Source organism: Tachysurus vachellii, chromosome 1 (genome assembly GCF_030014155.1).
Source record: "Tachysurus vachellii isolate PV-2020 chromosome 1, HZAU_Pvac_v1, whole genome shotgun sequence".
Lineage (NCBI taxonomy): Eukaryota > Metazoa > Chordata > Actinopteri > Siluriformes > Bagridae > Tachysurus > Tachysurus vachellii.
Window position 1 is genome coordinate 35,486,654 of NC_083460.1, and position 17,668 is coordinate 35,504,321.

At 37.5% G+C, this 17,668-nt stretch overlaps 2 protein-coding genes across 2 annotated transcripts; both read left to right on the forward strand.

Moving 5' to 3' along the window:
• Positions 1–3,389: 3,389 nt before the first annotated feature.
• On the forward strand, positions 3,390–4,401 carry mespba (mesoderm posterior ba). The gene is made up of 2 exons (XM_060883296.1): positions 3,390–4,121; positions 4,360–4,401. Exons 1-2 carry the CDS (start codon positions 3,390–3,392, stop codon positions 4,399–4,401), a joined length of 774 nt encoding a protein of 257 aa, XP_060739279.1.
• An 11,339-nt stretch (positions 4,402–15,740) lies between these two features.
• On the forward strand, positions 15,741–16,608 carry mespaa (mesoderm posterior aa). Its single transcript, XM_060883418.1, has 2 exons — positions 15,741–16,367; positions 16,522–16,608. Exons 1-2 carry the CDS (start codon positions 15,741–15,743, stop codon positions 16,606–16,608), a joined length of 714 nt encoding a protein of 237 aa, XP_060739401.1.
• The last annotated feature ends 1,060 nt before the right edge of the window (positions 16,609–17,668 follow it).

The following is a 17,668-nucleotide window of genomic DNA, read 5'->3' on the forward strand; positions in this document are numbered from 1 at the left end:
ACACTCAGGAAGTTTTAGTTTGTTTGTTGTAAGTATGTATTATTATATACAGTACATATAATGGTGTGTGGATATTTATGGTGGTATTGAACCCATTTTTGCTCTCTGAGATGCCCCAAGTGGTTGTTCATCAGCATCTAAAATGTGAAGGTGTTGTTTTCCACCACTATAATGTATCCCAACAGAGGGAAAAATGGCTCAGAATTGAAACCCAACAGTGTCATGACAACTTTTATATCAAACTTAAAATAAAATGATTCCTTTACTGAGTGAAGTTGATTTCCATTCTGACAGAACAGAATGCCAGTGTACTGGTGAAAAGGGTTAATCTGTAATGTTAAAATGTTCAGGCCAGAGGACTTATTAGTTATATGAGAAGTTCCTTTTTTTCTCTATAAACTTCCTGAGAAAGATTTTATTTTTTAAATAAAAAATAGAGGCAGGTGAGCGAACAGCTGTATATAGCTGCTATAATGTAAGTAATAAAGTGTCAGAACATTAAGTGGATTAAGAAAATGATGTCATTCTTTAGTAAATAAAAAATAGATGTTGGAAAATGTGAAGCGGCATAAGAGGAATAAATCTGCTATGTATCAGACCACATTACCTTACTCCAGAGTGTCAGTGCACAAAGCTGGTGATTTTTAAGCTACCTGTAATTGGCTTATATTTACAGTATTAAAACTCGGTTCTAAATGATATACAAACATGCATACACGTGTTTCACATGCGCCTGGCCATTTAGCTGGTGTGTTGACTCAGGACTGCTGCCATGAGCTGCTGAGGGAGGATAAAACTGGAAAAACACACACAGGTGCCAGCTTCACTTTTCCCTCCAAAACATGGAGGTGTCAAACCCAACACGACACTGAATCTCCTCAGCGTTCTCTCACCCTTTCTGCGAGAGAAAGGCTGAGGACCATTCCTGAAAAAAAATGACTTGCACAGATGAACAGGTCTCCACATTTCTCAACGCTGCTGAAGACTTCGGGAAAACCGAGGCCGAGCGTGTGAGAAGCGTGAGAGACGCTGGGCCTTTAATGCTTGACCCTTTCAGCGTAGGTCAGAGTTTGGTTGGGTCACTGAGAATCACTGAGAGAGCTTTACTCATTACCTCTGACTTCTTTACAGTCTCGTGTCAGTAAAGTCTTCAGATCAGGGTGTGTATAAATTCTCTAAATAAAATAGCTAACTTCTTATACATTAAAAATGGCTGCTTCCTGTTTGGGTTAACCACAGCGGCTCATGTGGTTTGCATATTAGATTTGACACAGGTTTTACACCGGATGCCCTTTCCGAAGGGCTCGGGACTGACACTGGAAGTTAACTTCAGTGGCTGGGTTAGCACCCTGCCCGGGAATCGAACCCATGCCATGGCACTGAGAGCACAGGATCTGACTGCTGGTCCACCAGGAGGTAGCCATAAACATATATGTTTAGTGTAAAATATGTTATTAACCTAAAAAGGTCATTTGTATTCATTCATTCATTTATTTTCTGTGACTATCTCAGGCGTCATCGGGCATCAAGGCACGATACACCCTGGACGGAGTGCCAACCCATCGCAGGGCACGCACACACTCTCATTCACTCACGCAATTACACACTACAGACAATTTTCCAGAGATGCCAATCAACCTACCATGCATGTCTTTGGACCGGGGGAGGAAACCGGAGTACCCGGAGGAAACCCCTGAGGCACAGGGAGAACATGCAAACTCCACACACACAAGGTGGAGGCGGGAATTTGTATTCAGTTCTATTGAATTCTATTTAATTTGATTTGTATAGAGCTTTTAACATTGTCTCAATGCAGCTTGTCAGAACATAAGTGTACAGAAAGAGTGTAATATTATATAAAGATTAATATAATACAAACATTCAAGATTAATATTAGACTTATATTTTACAGCTTTGCAGAAATATAAAAATGACCAAGTTTAAAATGAAATGAGCAAGCCAGAGGCATCAGTGGCAAGGAAAAACTCAAGAGGAACCAGACTTAAAAGTGAAGCATCCTCATCTTGGTGACTTCAGAGAGTTATAAATAATGTCCTTTCTACAACTGTATAAAAGCAATATTAAATTAAGGAATCCTTCTTTCTCGAAAGTCTGATGCTCATCTCAATGCTCATCCCCAAATCAGAATCAGTAATTTTGGACAAATTGCAAGTTCCTCTGAATACTGGAGAATTTCCCTGATTTTTTGCTAATGCCTGCGCAAAATCCTGCAGGGACCAAATTCTCCAGCCCCTGGATACATCTGAATGTTATAGTCTTAGATATCATTTTATATATGAGCTACGACTCAAATATACTTACGATTTTTACCAACCAATGATGTAATTAAAAGCATGTATTTTTTTATCCAATCTATCACTTCCAAAAGTGACAAATTGCCCATCAGGATAAGAATCATAATTGGAAACAATGTCACACGGTGTAATTTAATGCTTTCATGGGCAGATTCAATAGGCTGTGCTGGAACATGAAATAAGGCAGAGATATTCGGAGCGTGACTGGCCATGCACGCTGCGTTTTCACAGCTTCAGTGTCAATGGCTACTTGACTCATAGATCTGGAGACGCCCTGTTCACTATTCAGTGTAAATGTCACACCTCAAGTGTAACGCACTAATGGAGGTTATTAGGCATTATTAAACCTCATTAAGGTCAAGTTTGCTGACCAACTTCAAAGCTCAGGAATTATTCTGACTTTTTTAATGTTTCTATTTCAGATGATCGATTTGTGATCCATTTCATTTAAAAATAGAAGGAGTTAAAAAGTAGGGAGGATAAAATATTTTTTACTTTTATTTCTTTAAAACTTTTTAAAACTTTTTGAGATGATTAAATATATTTTAAAAGAAGTTAAAAGCATTGTAATTCAGTTAATACTTTCACAGTTACTGTACATTGATGGCATTTAGCAGACTGGATACTGGATAGTTTTTACATGATTATCTATAAACCAATTTAACCTTGTATGTATTTGCTATTTTAAACAACATATAAAAAACACACATACACAAATAAAATAAACACAAACATAAACATAGGTTTAATATTCAAATATTGAAAGAAGTGAATTCAGCCTGAGAGTTGAACTGGGCTGGGTTGTTGTTTGGGAGAGGAGTCAGAATTCACACCTCTGCTCCTGCAGCCTTCCTCAGCTCTTTCCCACACAGAGTCCTGCTGCATGGAGGCTGCAGAGGTGTCAACTCACACCTCCGAGGCCAGCATAAAAACCTCCAGCCTCCAGGTCCTGCCTTCATTCTCTCTCCTACCTTCCAGCATAAAAACCTTCCAGCTTCATTTGCTCTCCAAACGTCCAGCCTAAAAACCTCCAGCCTGCTGCTCCTGCCTTTATTCGCTTTCCAACTCTCGAGTATGGATACTTCCAGCGTTATCCACCATCCTCACAGACGGTGGAGCAGCCCGAGCTCTGACTCTGAGCTCTACAGCATCTCCTCCCCTGAGACTGTCTCTCCAGCAGCTTCCATGGACCTCAACTGCTCACCGTCTTACCAACCCAAGCTCACCAATCTTCACAAAGCCAGCTCCAGACTGACCAAAGCACCCGGTTCTCCGTTAGGCCTTGCCAGGAGGACACGAAGATCTAGGCTGAAGAACCCGAGCGAGCAGCGTCAGAACGCAAGTGAGAAAGAGAAGCTCAGAATGAGGGACCTAACCAAAGCTCTGCACCATCTCAGGACCTACCTGCCTCCATCAGTGGCTCCTGTCGGACAAACACTGACCAAAATTGAGACTCTGCGCCTTACCATTCGCTACATCTCGTACCTGTCAGATCAGCTCGGGCTCAGTGAAGAATATCTGTCTCAGAGAAAGCAGATGAGTAATGGTGATGGATGGAGACCCTCTTCGGAAATTCTGGGCTACTTTCAGTGTAGATCTACAAGCACAGATTGGGGAGAAAGCCATGGATATGGTGATTATACAGAACAGCATCAGACTGGGAGCAGTTTGGAGTACTCAGAGCAGGGAGTGGACATGAATCAGTACAGCACACAACTCTCAGATCAGATAACGGAACAGATCTACAGCCCAGATACAAACACTTTTCAGCAACAGCAGTGTGCTCAGTTCACACAGTCCTGTCAGGTATGAATGCGATGATAATCAGTTATCACTTATCAATGATTGTTTATTAAAACACAATTCCATTCTTCACTACTACTCTTATAACTCAGAGAAACGCATCTGACCTTGCATCGATTCTTGCACTGTTGAAGTGCTTGATTTGAAAGCTTGCTGTATCAGAAGAAAATCAGTTCATACTCTTTTTTATAGAAATTTGTTTTAATAGTATCTCTAATATTCCGTCTGCTCTCTGTTCCAGGTTTACGGCTATCAGCTCGTGCCTCCAGCCTTTTGGAGCTAAACACTGCGGTACTGTCTACCACCAAACTCACTGGCACACCAAACTCATGGACTCCTTCATATTGTGAAATCAAACATGCTGTCCATTAAAATGAATGTTTAAAACCGTAGCTTTAGATTCGAGACTATAATTTAATTTTTCTATTAATTTATATAAATATGTATGTTACCTGCCTGTCTTTTGTAAATACAAAATAAATACAAAATTATTTTTAATATGTATTTATAATAAAGCCTGTATTTTAACTAAACAATCCTGACTGCTAGCTTTTTGTGTATGTTTGTTTGTTTGTTTTTAATGTATAGAAATGTGAACGTTTCAAGACTTTAAGTTATGTTTAGTACTGAGAACGAGCCTGAGTGCACTTACGTTCTGAAGCAATACTGAAGCAGTGAACCTCGGGTAATGCAATTCTGTCCCTTAAGTTTATGAAGCAAAAAATGAGTTATGTTGATGCCTTTGCAAAAAAAGAACATATTGAAATCATTCTCATGACTCTACAGAAACACTGTTACATGACAAGCACATGACACAGGATAGAGCTGCTAATCAGGGAAACATGACATCTTTACAAACAAATGGCATGAAGTTGAGGTTTTGTGAATATAGTTAGATTTCCTTAAAAAATATGTATGGAGTCTTTTGGGTGCATAGATAGATAGATAGATAGATAGATAGATAGATAGATAGATAGATAGATAGATAGATAGATAGATAGATAGATAGATAGATAGATAGATAGATAGATAGATAGATAGATAGATAGATAGATAGATAGATAGATAGATAGATAGATAGATAGATAGATAGATAGATAGATAGATAGATAGATAGATAGATAGATAGATAGATAGATAGATAGATAGATAGATAGATAGATAGATAGATAGATAGATAGATAGATAGATAGATAGATAGATAGATAGATAGATAGATAGATAGATAGATAGATAGATAGATAGATAGATAGATAGATAGATAGATAGATAGATAGATAGATAGATAGATAGATAGATAGATAGATAGATAGATAGATAGATAGATAGATAGATAGATAGATAGATAGATAGATAGATAGATAGATAGATAGATAGATAGATAGATAGATAGATAGATAGATAGATAGATAGATAGATAGATAGATAGATAGATAGATAGATAGATAGATAGATAGATAGATAGATAGATAGATAGATAGATAGATAGATAGATAGATAGATAGATAGATAGATAGATAGATAGATAGATAGATAGATAGATAGATAGATAGATAGATAGATAGATAGATAGATAGATAGATAGATAGATAGATAGATAGATAGATAGATAGATAGATAGATAGATAGATAGATAGATAGATAGATAGATAGATAGATAGATAGATAGATAGATAGATAGATAGATAGATAGATAGATAGATAGATAGATTTTCACGCAATGTTTATTCAGAGTGGTACAATAAAGAAAATACATCCAGTGAGCGGTGGGAATCGGCTCCCAACCGGTTCAAAGAGTCGACTCGTTGGCAAACGAGACTTCACTAGTTCTTTTTGCTGCACAGAAACAGCCCAAAATCAAATTTACATTCGATTGAAGTGAAGTTAGCCTCAAGATAAGAGTAAATAAGACGGAAGTAGTCTCTCTCTCTCTCTCTCTCTCTCTCTCTTTCTCTCTCTCTCTCTCTCAATGCTTAAATGAAATCACTGGGAAACTGTATATTGACCAGCAGATGGCGCCAGAACACAGATATACAGGACATTAACAATAAACTGCCAGATCACTGTGATCATGAGAAGTACATTATTTTTAGTGACAGTACAGTGGGTCTAAACTAGACAGACGTCCTCATATAAACCATATGGAGAGTAGTGAATTATTATAAATACATATGTAATTCATAGTCGCATCACAATGTATCTCCTATTTATCTCAGATTGATCTCTTTTAAAACAGAGATGGCAATGCTTATTCAAAACACTGTTAATATATTACTAATATATTACTGTACTTGTATAGTATAGTAATATAGTACTGTCCTACTAACATTCTGGCATAAAGTATTTCACCAGCATTCTGGCACAAGTATCATGGCATAAATTGTTTGCTGTGCTTGTATGGATTTTAGACATGGCCATATTTTAGTATGTATGTAATTAAAATGATGTGACTCGCTTACATGTTGTGGCATTTTTTTGCCTAGGTTTTATTGTTTTTGTTGGTGGTGGTGTTGAAAGAGCCAAAAACGGAGGATTTTGATACTGCATAGTGTATACTATACTCTACACAAGCAGCAGTTAAAAGGGATATAGATTATCCTGCAGAATCAGTTTCTGCGTGTTTGTTTTTTATGTCAAGGTATAAAAGGATTATAAGAAATTGCTTTCACAGGCATTTTCTAATCCTGTTGTAACTCTTTTTCCAAACAAAAAACTGGAATGAGTGTTTAGTGTAGGAACAAAAAGCACATTGCTTATACATTTCGCATCTTTTGGTATGCTTTTAAAAGGTTTCTGGTTAGGAGGTTCCCAGATCTGTAAACATAACACTGTGCTAGTTGTATATCTATACATTTAGCCAAATGCTTTTCTATGATTGTAAAAAGGCTGCAGTAGTGTCTGATATCCTGGAAAGTTAGAAGTGTTCCCTTGCTCAAACTCAACTTATCCAATGATAACATTCTGAATGATTAGCTGAGCAGATGGACTGGGGGAGCTGCAGGGAAAAGTTTAGGAATGAAGCATGCATCCTGCATATACACTCATACAGAGTGTTGGGGTTGTAGGGAAAAGTTTAGAAATGAAGCATGCATCCTGCATATACACTCATACAGAGTGTTGGGGTTGCAGGGAAAAGTTTAGAAATGAAGCATGCACCCTGCATACAGTATACACTCAGACAGAGTGTTAGGGTTGTAGGGAAAAGTTTAGAAATGAAGCATGCACCCTGCATATACACTCATACAGAGTGTTGGGGTTGTAGGGAAATGTTTAGGAATGAAGCATGCATCCTGCATATACACTCATACAGAGTGTTGGGGTTGTAGGGAAAAGTTTAGAAATGAAGCATGCACCCTGCATATACACTCATACAGAGTGTTGGGGTTGTAGGGAAAAGTTTAGAAATGAAGCATGCACCCTGCATATACACTCATACAGAGTGTTGGAGTTGTAGGGAAAAGTTTAGAAATGAAGCATGCATCCTGCATACAGTATACACTCAGACAGAGTGTTAGGGTTGTAGGGAAAAGTTTAGAAATGAAGCATGCATCCTGCATATACACTCATACAGAGTGTTGGGGTTGTAGGGAAAAGTTTAGGAATGAAGCATGCATCCTGCCTATACACTCATACAGAGTGTCGGGGTTGTAGGGAAAAGTTTAGGAATGAAGCATGCATCCTGCATACAGTATACACTCAGACAGAGTGTTAGGGTTGTAGGGAAAAGTTTAGAAATGAAGCATGCATCCTGCATACAGTATACACTCATACAGAGTGTTGGGGTTGTAGGGAAAAGTTTAGAAATGAAGCATGCACCCTGCATACAGTATACACTCAGACAGAGTGTTAGGGTTGTAGGGAAAAGTTTAGAAATGAAGCATGCATCCTGCATATACACTCATACAGAGTGTTGGGGTTGTAGGGAAAAGTTTAGGAATGAAGCATGCATCCTGCATATACACTCATACAGAGTGTTGGGGTTGTAGGGAAAAGTTTAGGAATGAAGCATGCATCCTGCATATACACTCATACAGAGTGTCGGGGTTGTAGGGAAAAGTTTAGGAATGAAGCATGCATCCTGCATACAGTATACACTCAGACAGAGTGTTAGGGTTGTAGGGAAAAGTTTAGAAATGAAGCATGCATCCTGCATACAGTATACACTCATACAGAGTGTTGGGGTTGTAGGGAAAAGTTTAGAAATGAAGCATGCATCCTGCATACAGTATACACTCATACAGAGTGTTGGGGTTGTAGGGAAAAGTTTAGAAATGAAGCATGCATCCTGCATACAGTATACACTCATACAGAGTGTTGGGGTTGTAGGGAAAAGTTTAGAAATGAAGCATGCATCCTGCATACAGTATACACTCATACAGAGTGTTGGGGTTGTAGGGAAAAGTTTAGAAATGAAGCATGCATCCTGCATATACACTCATACAGAGTGTTAGGGTTGTAGGGAAAAGTTTAGAAATGAAGCATGCATCCTGCATACAGTATACACTCATACAGAGTGTTGGGGTTGTAGGGAAAAGTTTAGGAATGAAGCATGCATCCTGCATATACACTCATACAGAGTGTTGGGGTTGTAGGGAAAAGTTTAGAAATGAAGCATGCATCCTGCATATACACTCATACAGAGTGTTGGGGTTGTAGGGAAAAGTTTAGGAATGAAGCATGCATCCTGCATATACACTCATACAGAGTGTTGGGGTTGTAGGGAAAAGTTTAGGAATGAAGCATGCACCCTGCATATACACTCATACAGAGTGTTGGGGTTGTAGGGAAAAGTTTAGGAATGAAGCATGCATCCTGCATATACACTCATACAGAGTGTTGGGGTTGTAGGGAAAAGTTTAGGAATGAAGCATGCATCCTGCATACAGTATACACTCATACAGAGTGTTAGGGTTGTAGGGAAAAGTTTAGAAATGAAGCATGCATCCTGCATACAGTATACACTCATACAGAGTGTTGGGGTTGTAGGGAAAAGTTTAGGAATGAAGCATGCATCCTGCATATACACTCATACAAATATGTGGATATGCTTAACTTACATAGCTAGCAATATCAGAGAAACAGATTAATTTCCAACTTATCCCAAATGATAAATACATTTGCCTTTCAGTTTAGCATCATGTATACCAAACAATACCAAATCTGGTATCATACCAAGTTGATACCAAACGTGTCATAGCTCAGCAGCCAAGACATTTTTGCTATCTAAAGTTAATGCTAATGAGGATAAACTGGAGGCAAACCGTGTCCCTTTCTTGTTATTCCTGCTGTGTAATCACTTGTCTGTGTATCTGCTCTAAGACTTATGCATAGTAGTTACTATTGGTAGTACTGCTTCTATATCCCCTTGAAATTATATAAAATCTAGGCTCACGAATGTCAATAGTCCTGGCCAATAAAGTTGACGGAAGATTTTGCCTTTGGCATTTTGACGGAAGATGCAAAACAATTAAAGTAAAGTGTAAGTAGAGCAACTACTTAACTACTTATCTAATTTTCAATTCAATTCAACACATTCATCGACTGGTGAATCATTGACCTTTCTATCAGTGAGCCAGCAGACAGTTTGTTCAGTTTGTTTTGCTTTCTTAGTAGGTTTTATCACATAGCTAAAGTAATTTGAAAAGAATTCCTGTAGACCTGGAAGTAACGTGTTAAAACACACATTTGAATTTGTATTACAAATTAGATTTAGAGTAAAAATATTTTTCCCCTAATGATTCCATAGAGAGAAAATAAAATGCAGTTTCACTGTGTTTGTCCTCACATTTGATTGATGTGTAGGGTGTAATCAAGGAAGGCTAAATAATATAAAATATGCTAAATGTAAATGTATTAGAATGAATTACAAAGTACAGCTATGAAATATGGGGGCACGGTGGCTTAGTGGTTAGCACGTTCGCCTCACACCTCCAGGGTTGGGGGTTCGATTCCCGCCTCCGCCTTGTGTGTGTGGAGTTTGCATGTTCTCCCCATGCCTCGGGGGTTTCCTCCGGGTACTTCGGTTTCCTCCCCCAGTCCAAAGACATGCATGGTAGGTTGATTGGCATCTCTGGAAAATTGTCCGTAGTGTGTGATTGCGTGAGTGAATGAGAGTGTGTGTGTGTGTGCCCTGCGATGGGTTGGCACTCCGTCCAGGGTGTATCCTGCCTTGATGCCCAATGACGCCTGAGATAGGCACAGGCTCCCCGTGACCCGAGGTGGTTCGAATAAGCGGTAGAAAATGAGTGAGTGAGCTATGAAATATGTTTCATGTCAAGATCAAATAGAATATTTTTTATGAAAATAGAAATCTATTTTTAAAGGGGACTGTAGCATTTTGTTAACATTTTAGTAAATCAGAATCAGAATTAGGTTTATTGGCCAAGTGTGTTGACACACACAAGGAATTTGGTTCCAGCTGTTTGTGACTCTCAAAAGTACAGACATAAATAACACTATACTATACAAACTATACAAGAAAATGCAGATGTGATACAATAGATATTATGAGTATTAAATATGAATACAGAATATATGACTGATCAGTTATGTACATAAAGTGTGGTAAGTGCAAATAACAATATTGTGCAATATTATGCTTTTTGTACAATATACAGCAGCAGTAGTGTGTGTAACACGCAGATGATGTGATGATTGACAGTCCTGATAATGCAGTACTTATGCTATGAATCAGGGAATATAATTATGGTGAGTTGTTAATCAGGGTAATAAGGGGCCTGGGGAAAGAAACAGTTCCTGTGTCTGGCAGTTTTGGTAAACAAACTCCTGTAGCGCCTGCCAGAAGGGAGGAGCTGAAAGAGGTTGTGTCCAGGGTGCGAAGGGTCAGTAGTGATTTTTCCTGCCCGGTTTCTGGTTCTTGTGTCCTACAAGTCCTGGGGAGTGGGCAGGGGGGCGCTGATTGTTTTTTCCGCTGTTTTAACTATGCATTAAAGTCTGTTTCTGTCCTGTTTTGTTGCTGCACCAAACCAGATAGTGATGGATTTGGACAGGACAGATTCAATGACTGCAGTGTAGAACAGCATCAACAGCTCCTGTGGCAGACCATACTTCCTTAATTGGCGTAGAACGTACATCCTCTGCTGGGCCTTTTTGATGATAGAGTTTATGTTGCACTCCCATTTCAGGTATTGGGAAAATAGCTAATTTTTAAATGCTAGGTGTCCTTAAGAAACCGCACTGTTAGTTTTGACTAAATGGTAAAGAGTTCATCAACTATACAGACTAATGTTGATTTCTGAAGTGTTTCTCTACAGCAAATGTTAACCAGCTTTATTTGTTTGTTTCATTCACCAGGAAACGCTATTCTGTTTACTAGCTAAAAAAACATACTTTCTGATGCTAGCTAGCAGGTAAAGGCAATCATTTAAAACCTTATATACTTCTATTTTACTTTTCCAAGACAATTGAACAAGAGAAAATGTTTAATACAAATAATTTTTCCCCATGACAATAAAATATGAACAGAAAACTAGCATTTGAGTTTGCCTCAGAAAAACTAGCCTCTGTACTTTTACAAATAAAGATACTAAAGTGTATTTTTCTTATTGATGTATGATTACACATCACAGAGTGTCTGAAATAAAGGCACAAAAGTATACTTTTCCTTAGAATCGAGGGCACATTTTGTACCTTTGGTATTTATACATTTACAAATAAGTTACGGCACATTCACTGACACATTCCAGATACAAAATTGCCATAATAAAGCTACAAAAACTTAAACTAGTTCCTTAAGGGTACAGTATGAAAAAGTTTAATTCTGATAGTGTGTGATGTGTATTCAGTCATAGCTAAAAGAAGCTTATTGTAACTAATGAGGCTTTACTGAATGTGAAAAGCTTCTTCACACTGCCGTGTCTAGCCACAAATCCGTCCCCTACACCCCACTTCCACCATCTCCCACACTAACGTTGTCCTCAAGTGAGAGGGTCACATTTTAAATGCATAGAACATGGTGGTGTGAATGACGGGATTTGAAGTAATTAGTTTGTTTTGCCGCTAAGCGGTGATGGCATTTGATGTGCAAAGCCTAATCCCAATACACACACAGGACTCTTTTATCTTCAGAGGCAAACCCAGTGTTTAAAGACATGAATCAGTAGTGCTGTCGTGTTAATTAACTCATAATCACGTGTGTTAAATAAAATTTCAAGGGATCTCTGAATTAACAGCTCACACCTTGTCATTGTAAGAGTTTTTTTTTTTTTTTGCAGTATCTAGATTACATTTAACCAAAATATTTATATATTAGTCTTATTATAGTCTTATACTAATAGTCTTAGTCTTATTTATAAGACTTCTTTGTCACGTTAAGGGAATTGTTTTTGGTGGAGAATGTGGAAATGTTGTGGGAGCTTGAACCCTCTTTAGTTCACACCTGTCGAAGGTCCTGAGGTGCCATTTCACACTAAAGACTGGGGGAAAGGAAGAAATTATGTACATTTAAAGCAAAATTCATTGTAGTTTTCATAAAAGAAGGCATATGTGCATTTCTGTTTGAATTTGTTTTTAACATATCCGTACAAGTTTTGGGGGTTATTTTGGAGACATTTTCTGTTGCATAAATCAGAGCAGAATGTCTTCTGTAAATATGTAGATATTAGTAGATATTCGTAATTATATATATATATATATATATATATATATATATATATATATATATATATATATATATATATATACATACGTTTTTATAATTGTATTCAACATGGCTGTGTATGGTTAACAAATACATAGAGAGATGTGTAGATGTGTATTTAAGAGAACTAGACAGACCCTTCTTTTGTTTTTTTTTTCTTTTCTTTTTTTTATGGTGGTGGTGGTAAGTTCAGGGGGGTCGTTGGGGTTTGGGAATGCAAAAGCATGTGCTGCGTGTGTTCTCTAAGTAACAAGGAGTCAAATGTGACACTTTAGTTTGTGGGAATGACTCATAGCGACCTGCTCCACCACTTTAATCCACATTCCCAACACAACAGCTCACACAGGGTCTATGCTCTGGGTGTAATGGTTCTGGAGTTATAAATGGCAAACATGATATTTTAGATAAGGCTTATTTACAAGAGCTGATCTTACAGTTTTACCACGTTGATGCTAATTGAATTTATTGAGAATGTTATATCTTATATATATTCCATAAATATGAATCCTATATTCTAATCTTGCAGCCTGGCCTAAATCTTTTATTCCAATATCAGAGTTTATATTACAGACACATACATGCACAATGACACACCTTTGTGCATCGGGGTTGTATTACTACAGTAGGACACAGATTTACCGCAGCTTATAGAAAAATCGACTATTCTGACATATTGGGTTGCTTACAATGTGATATAAAAATTATGTATAAGAACAGTAGAATAATATATGAATCTTATCTATAAAGTAATATGGATCAGACACAAATCCAAAGACAGAAATTACAATACAGCTAAATATATATACTGTGTATATATATATATATATATATATATATATATATATATATATATATATATATATATATATATATATATATATATATATATTTAATATTTATATATACACAAGCTAAGATTCCTTATAAAACTAAAACTAAATTGAAAATAGCATTAAGCTGTACCTTTCATCATCACTTTCATCGTCACTAAAATGTACCTTTTATCATAACATACCTTCAAAAATGTTTTAAGGTACATAAATGAAAGAGGTACAAAAATAAAAAGTCTGCAGAAGTTTGCAGAATTCATTTTTAAAAGTAGACTACATGTACACTTCTAGATAAGATACTTACTAAAGGTTCCTCTGTACCACTACCCCAGTCACAAAGAAATGCTCAGATCATCTTTTTCAAAACCTGCAAATAAGTAATAGTAATGTAATTTTATTTGTCCAGATTTTAGTATTCCTGTTGACCAAAAGCTTTGACTGATGAAGCAAAGTGACAGAAAAATAAAGAATATAGGAAGCTGTAGAAATGGCAGAGGAACTAAAGAGAATATAGGAGGTGAAACTTATGACTGCCTTGTTGCTTATAAGAGCATTTCTATATCTCTGATTCCTTAGCTAGAAAAGTGAGAAATACCCGTGTTTATCTCAGACCAACGTGCAGTGTGATTAAGAGTAAAAAAAAGTTTATATTTGCACGGTGTGTTCAGGAAAAGAAAGACGCATAACTCTTCCTAAATACCGACTAATAATTTATAATAATTAGTTATCTACAGTGTGGTTTAAAGAAACTTAAGATCTTTTCTAAGAGATAGATGGACTTACAGGTATGGGGATAGGGGATATAGGGAAAATATAAATTATTATTTTAACATTTTAAATACTACATTTTTTTTATTCTGAATTTTTAGGTTCCTGTAAAAGTTACATTTTCGAATTGAATAGAGGTTAAAAGGCTAAATACCAAGGTGGGGGGGGGGGGTGTTTGAACATTTTATTGAATACACAGTTCATTTGTGTTAAACAAAATTCAAACAGAAAATTGGTCCAGAGATTAACACACTGATGACACATCAGTGATAAGTTTTTGATAACAATTTTTATGTAACTTTTTATTGTAGAGTATGACAAAATAATGTTCCTCCTGAATCACAAGCTAAATCACAAGCTGCTGTTATGAATATTATTAGACATTTTAATGACGATCATGCTTGACTGGTCACTTGCGGTAAATTCATTTAATCCAAACCTCAAAAATGCAACGAGTGATCTTGGACTTGATGTGTCCTGAGAGGGGAAAGTTCAGAATAAAAAGGCCTTCGTCTACCATAAATAGGTGAAATATTCTAGTGCAAATTTTACTAGTGAACCAAATATTATAAGGTTACATTCTGTTCATGGTAATAAATCTGTACTGAGGGGAGTCTGCAGAATTTGTTTTACAATTGAAGGATGTTCCTGTTTAAAAAGTTTGAGAACTTCTGCTGCAGAACCATGAGCCAATACAGAACTGTGTATACAGTGCATGATAAGACCAACAGACATAATGACAAGAGATTTTAGTAAAACAATCTGAATACACATTATGGACTAGATAGTATATTAAGACATTGAAGCCTAAAGCAAATACTGTATAAAACAAGAGCGTGTAAATGAACGTAATTGTTCATTAACAGCATTGTGATATGATTATAAAAACATATCGATTAGGTCCTACTTTAATTACTATTGACTGGAATGAATTTTGAACTGTATGTCATGTGTTATCTGCAATTCATGCACCTCAAAAATAATTCCTGCCATTACTGTGCCATTTAAACTTTCCACACAAGGTAGTAAAGGTTGTAAAACTATAGAGAGTTTTATATTTATATCTTTGTCTTTTATATTTATAACTTTGTCTGACGTTACTTGTGATTTCAGACATTTTCCTAGTTGTGAGGATCAGTTGCTAGGTGTTTCTTGTGGCGCTCACACCTCAGCCTTGAGCCTGGATGAGTTGCCCTTTCCCATGGACCCCCTGCCTGTGGTGTCACCTCTCCTCTCTGGACTGAGAACAGCCCCTAGAGGTGCCACCTCACACCTCATGGGGGATATATACAAGATCTCCACACTGCTCCAGCATCAGTCAGACACACAGCCTCTCTTCAAGACCTTTCCTCACTCTGAGCAACCATGGATGTCTCCAGCTCTCTTATCCAGCTTCAGGATAACTCTGAGTTTCTGTTCAACTGTGAGGGCCTCTTGGAGCAAAGCCTCTCTGCTTCTGACGCCGGCTACTACAGCGCCTGCAGCAGCCTCTCCCCTGCTTCCTCCATCGATTCCTGCTGTTTCTCTCCACCAGCTTTCCAATATGGAACAGGACAGGAAAGCTTTCCAGAGATCTTCCCTTTAAAGAACAATGAAGAAGAAAAGACGAAAATCGGCAAGGTGGCCAAAAAGACCGGAAGACCGAGGTCGAAGTTCCCTGGACTGAAGCGGCAGAGTGCGAGCGAACGGGAGAAGCTCAGAATGAGGGATCTCACCAAAGCGTTGCACCATCTCAGGACCTACCTGCCTCCATCAGTGGCTCCTGCTGGACAGACGCTGACCAAGATCGACACTCTGCGTCTCACCATCCATTACATTTCCTACCTGTCGGCTCAGCTGGAGCTCGACCAAGAAAAGCCGGCTCATGGGAGTCTTTCAGCACCGATGCAGGCTCCAAACATGCCAACGTTCTGTGAACAGAGCTTTAATCAATTGGCTCCACAAACACCAAGCTTCTCCACACAGGAGGTCTTCAATACACCGTATTGTCAGGTATGTACTCAATATCACAATGTCTTAAATATCTGCGTATATATTGACCTAAGAATTGTTTTTGCAAGAACAAGAATTTTGCAAGAATTTATTGCAAGAACACGACTTGTTATTATTTAGGACTAATATGTAATCCTTTTTTATTGTACAACAGAATGCAGAGACCAGCAGCCTGCCTTCATCTCCACCTCAGGATTACTGGATCCCCCAGCAGCAATACTGCTATTACGGACAATGCTAAGTGACATAGAGGACATTTCTACTGAAGGGCCATCCATTTGTGCAATGTTTTTAATACTGTAAAGCTTGTAAATAGTGAATATTTTATATCCTTATTTATATTTTTACAACTCTTTATTTATTGATTGCAAAATATTTGGGAAAAATAAAAAATATTTAAAAAAAAAATTCCTCTGTGATTTTTTTATTAGTACTAATATCAGCTATCCGTTAAGTTTGTAATCTAAATCATTAACCCAAGCCCAACACATCCTAATGATAGACAGTTGGGTGATGGTAAGATCACATTAGTGTAATTAGCACCTCCAAGGAAGGTCCCCTGGTGAGATGAAAATAAGACAGCCAAGACAGTAAGCTCATTCTCACTATGTAGCTCTTTTAATGCTGTTGGTCAGTAAACAAAGTCAAGCACTGAACCCAGTGGGACTTCGCTCTTAAATGTAAGACTTAATATCTTGACTTCCTACTGAGCCTAATGCGGATTACAGAGAATGCGAGCTCTGAGATTCAGCCAAAGAGCTTTTAAGTTCTTTGGAAATCAAAATTAATTTAAGTAAACTTCTGTAACTTTTATTGCGCAAATTCACATGCAGCAACGCAGCTGGTCTTCCAGTGTTCATCGAGAGGTGTGGGACTGTGGGTTTGAGGATCGCTCCTTAAAAAGAGTTCACCTACAAGGTGACAAGCCTGCAGCTGTTCCTAGACACAACACTTCCTCTGTCCATTTGTGCTGCATGTCTCATCTATGTCCTGTCTAAGTGCTGTAATATCAGGGCAGAATTAATCACGTTCTTTTCACATTCGTCACAAGCATTCTGACAAAAGATACAGCATTTACATTACAGAATGAATGGATTAAGCAAAAAAACAAGCAAACAAAAAAAAAATAAAAAAAACATAAAACGACAAAGTTTTTGGTTATCATAAGCCAACAAAACTGCTTCTGTGCAGCTTGGTGTATTTCAAATCAATTCAATTCATTTCAATTTTATTTGGAGCTTTTAACAGTAAACATTGGTGGAAGCAGCTTTACAGAAATATATAAATTCAGGATATAAGTT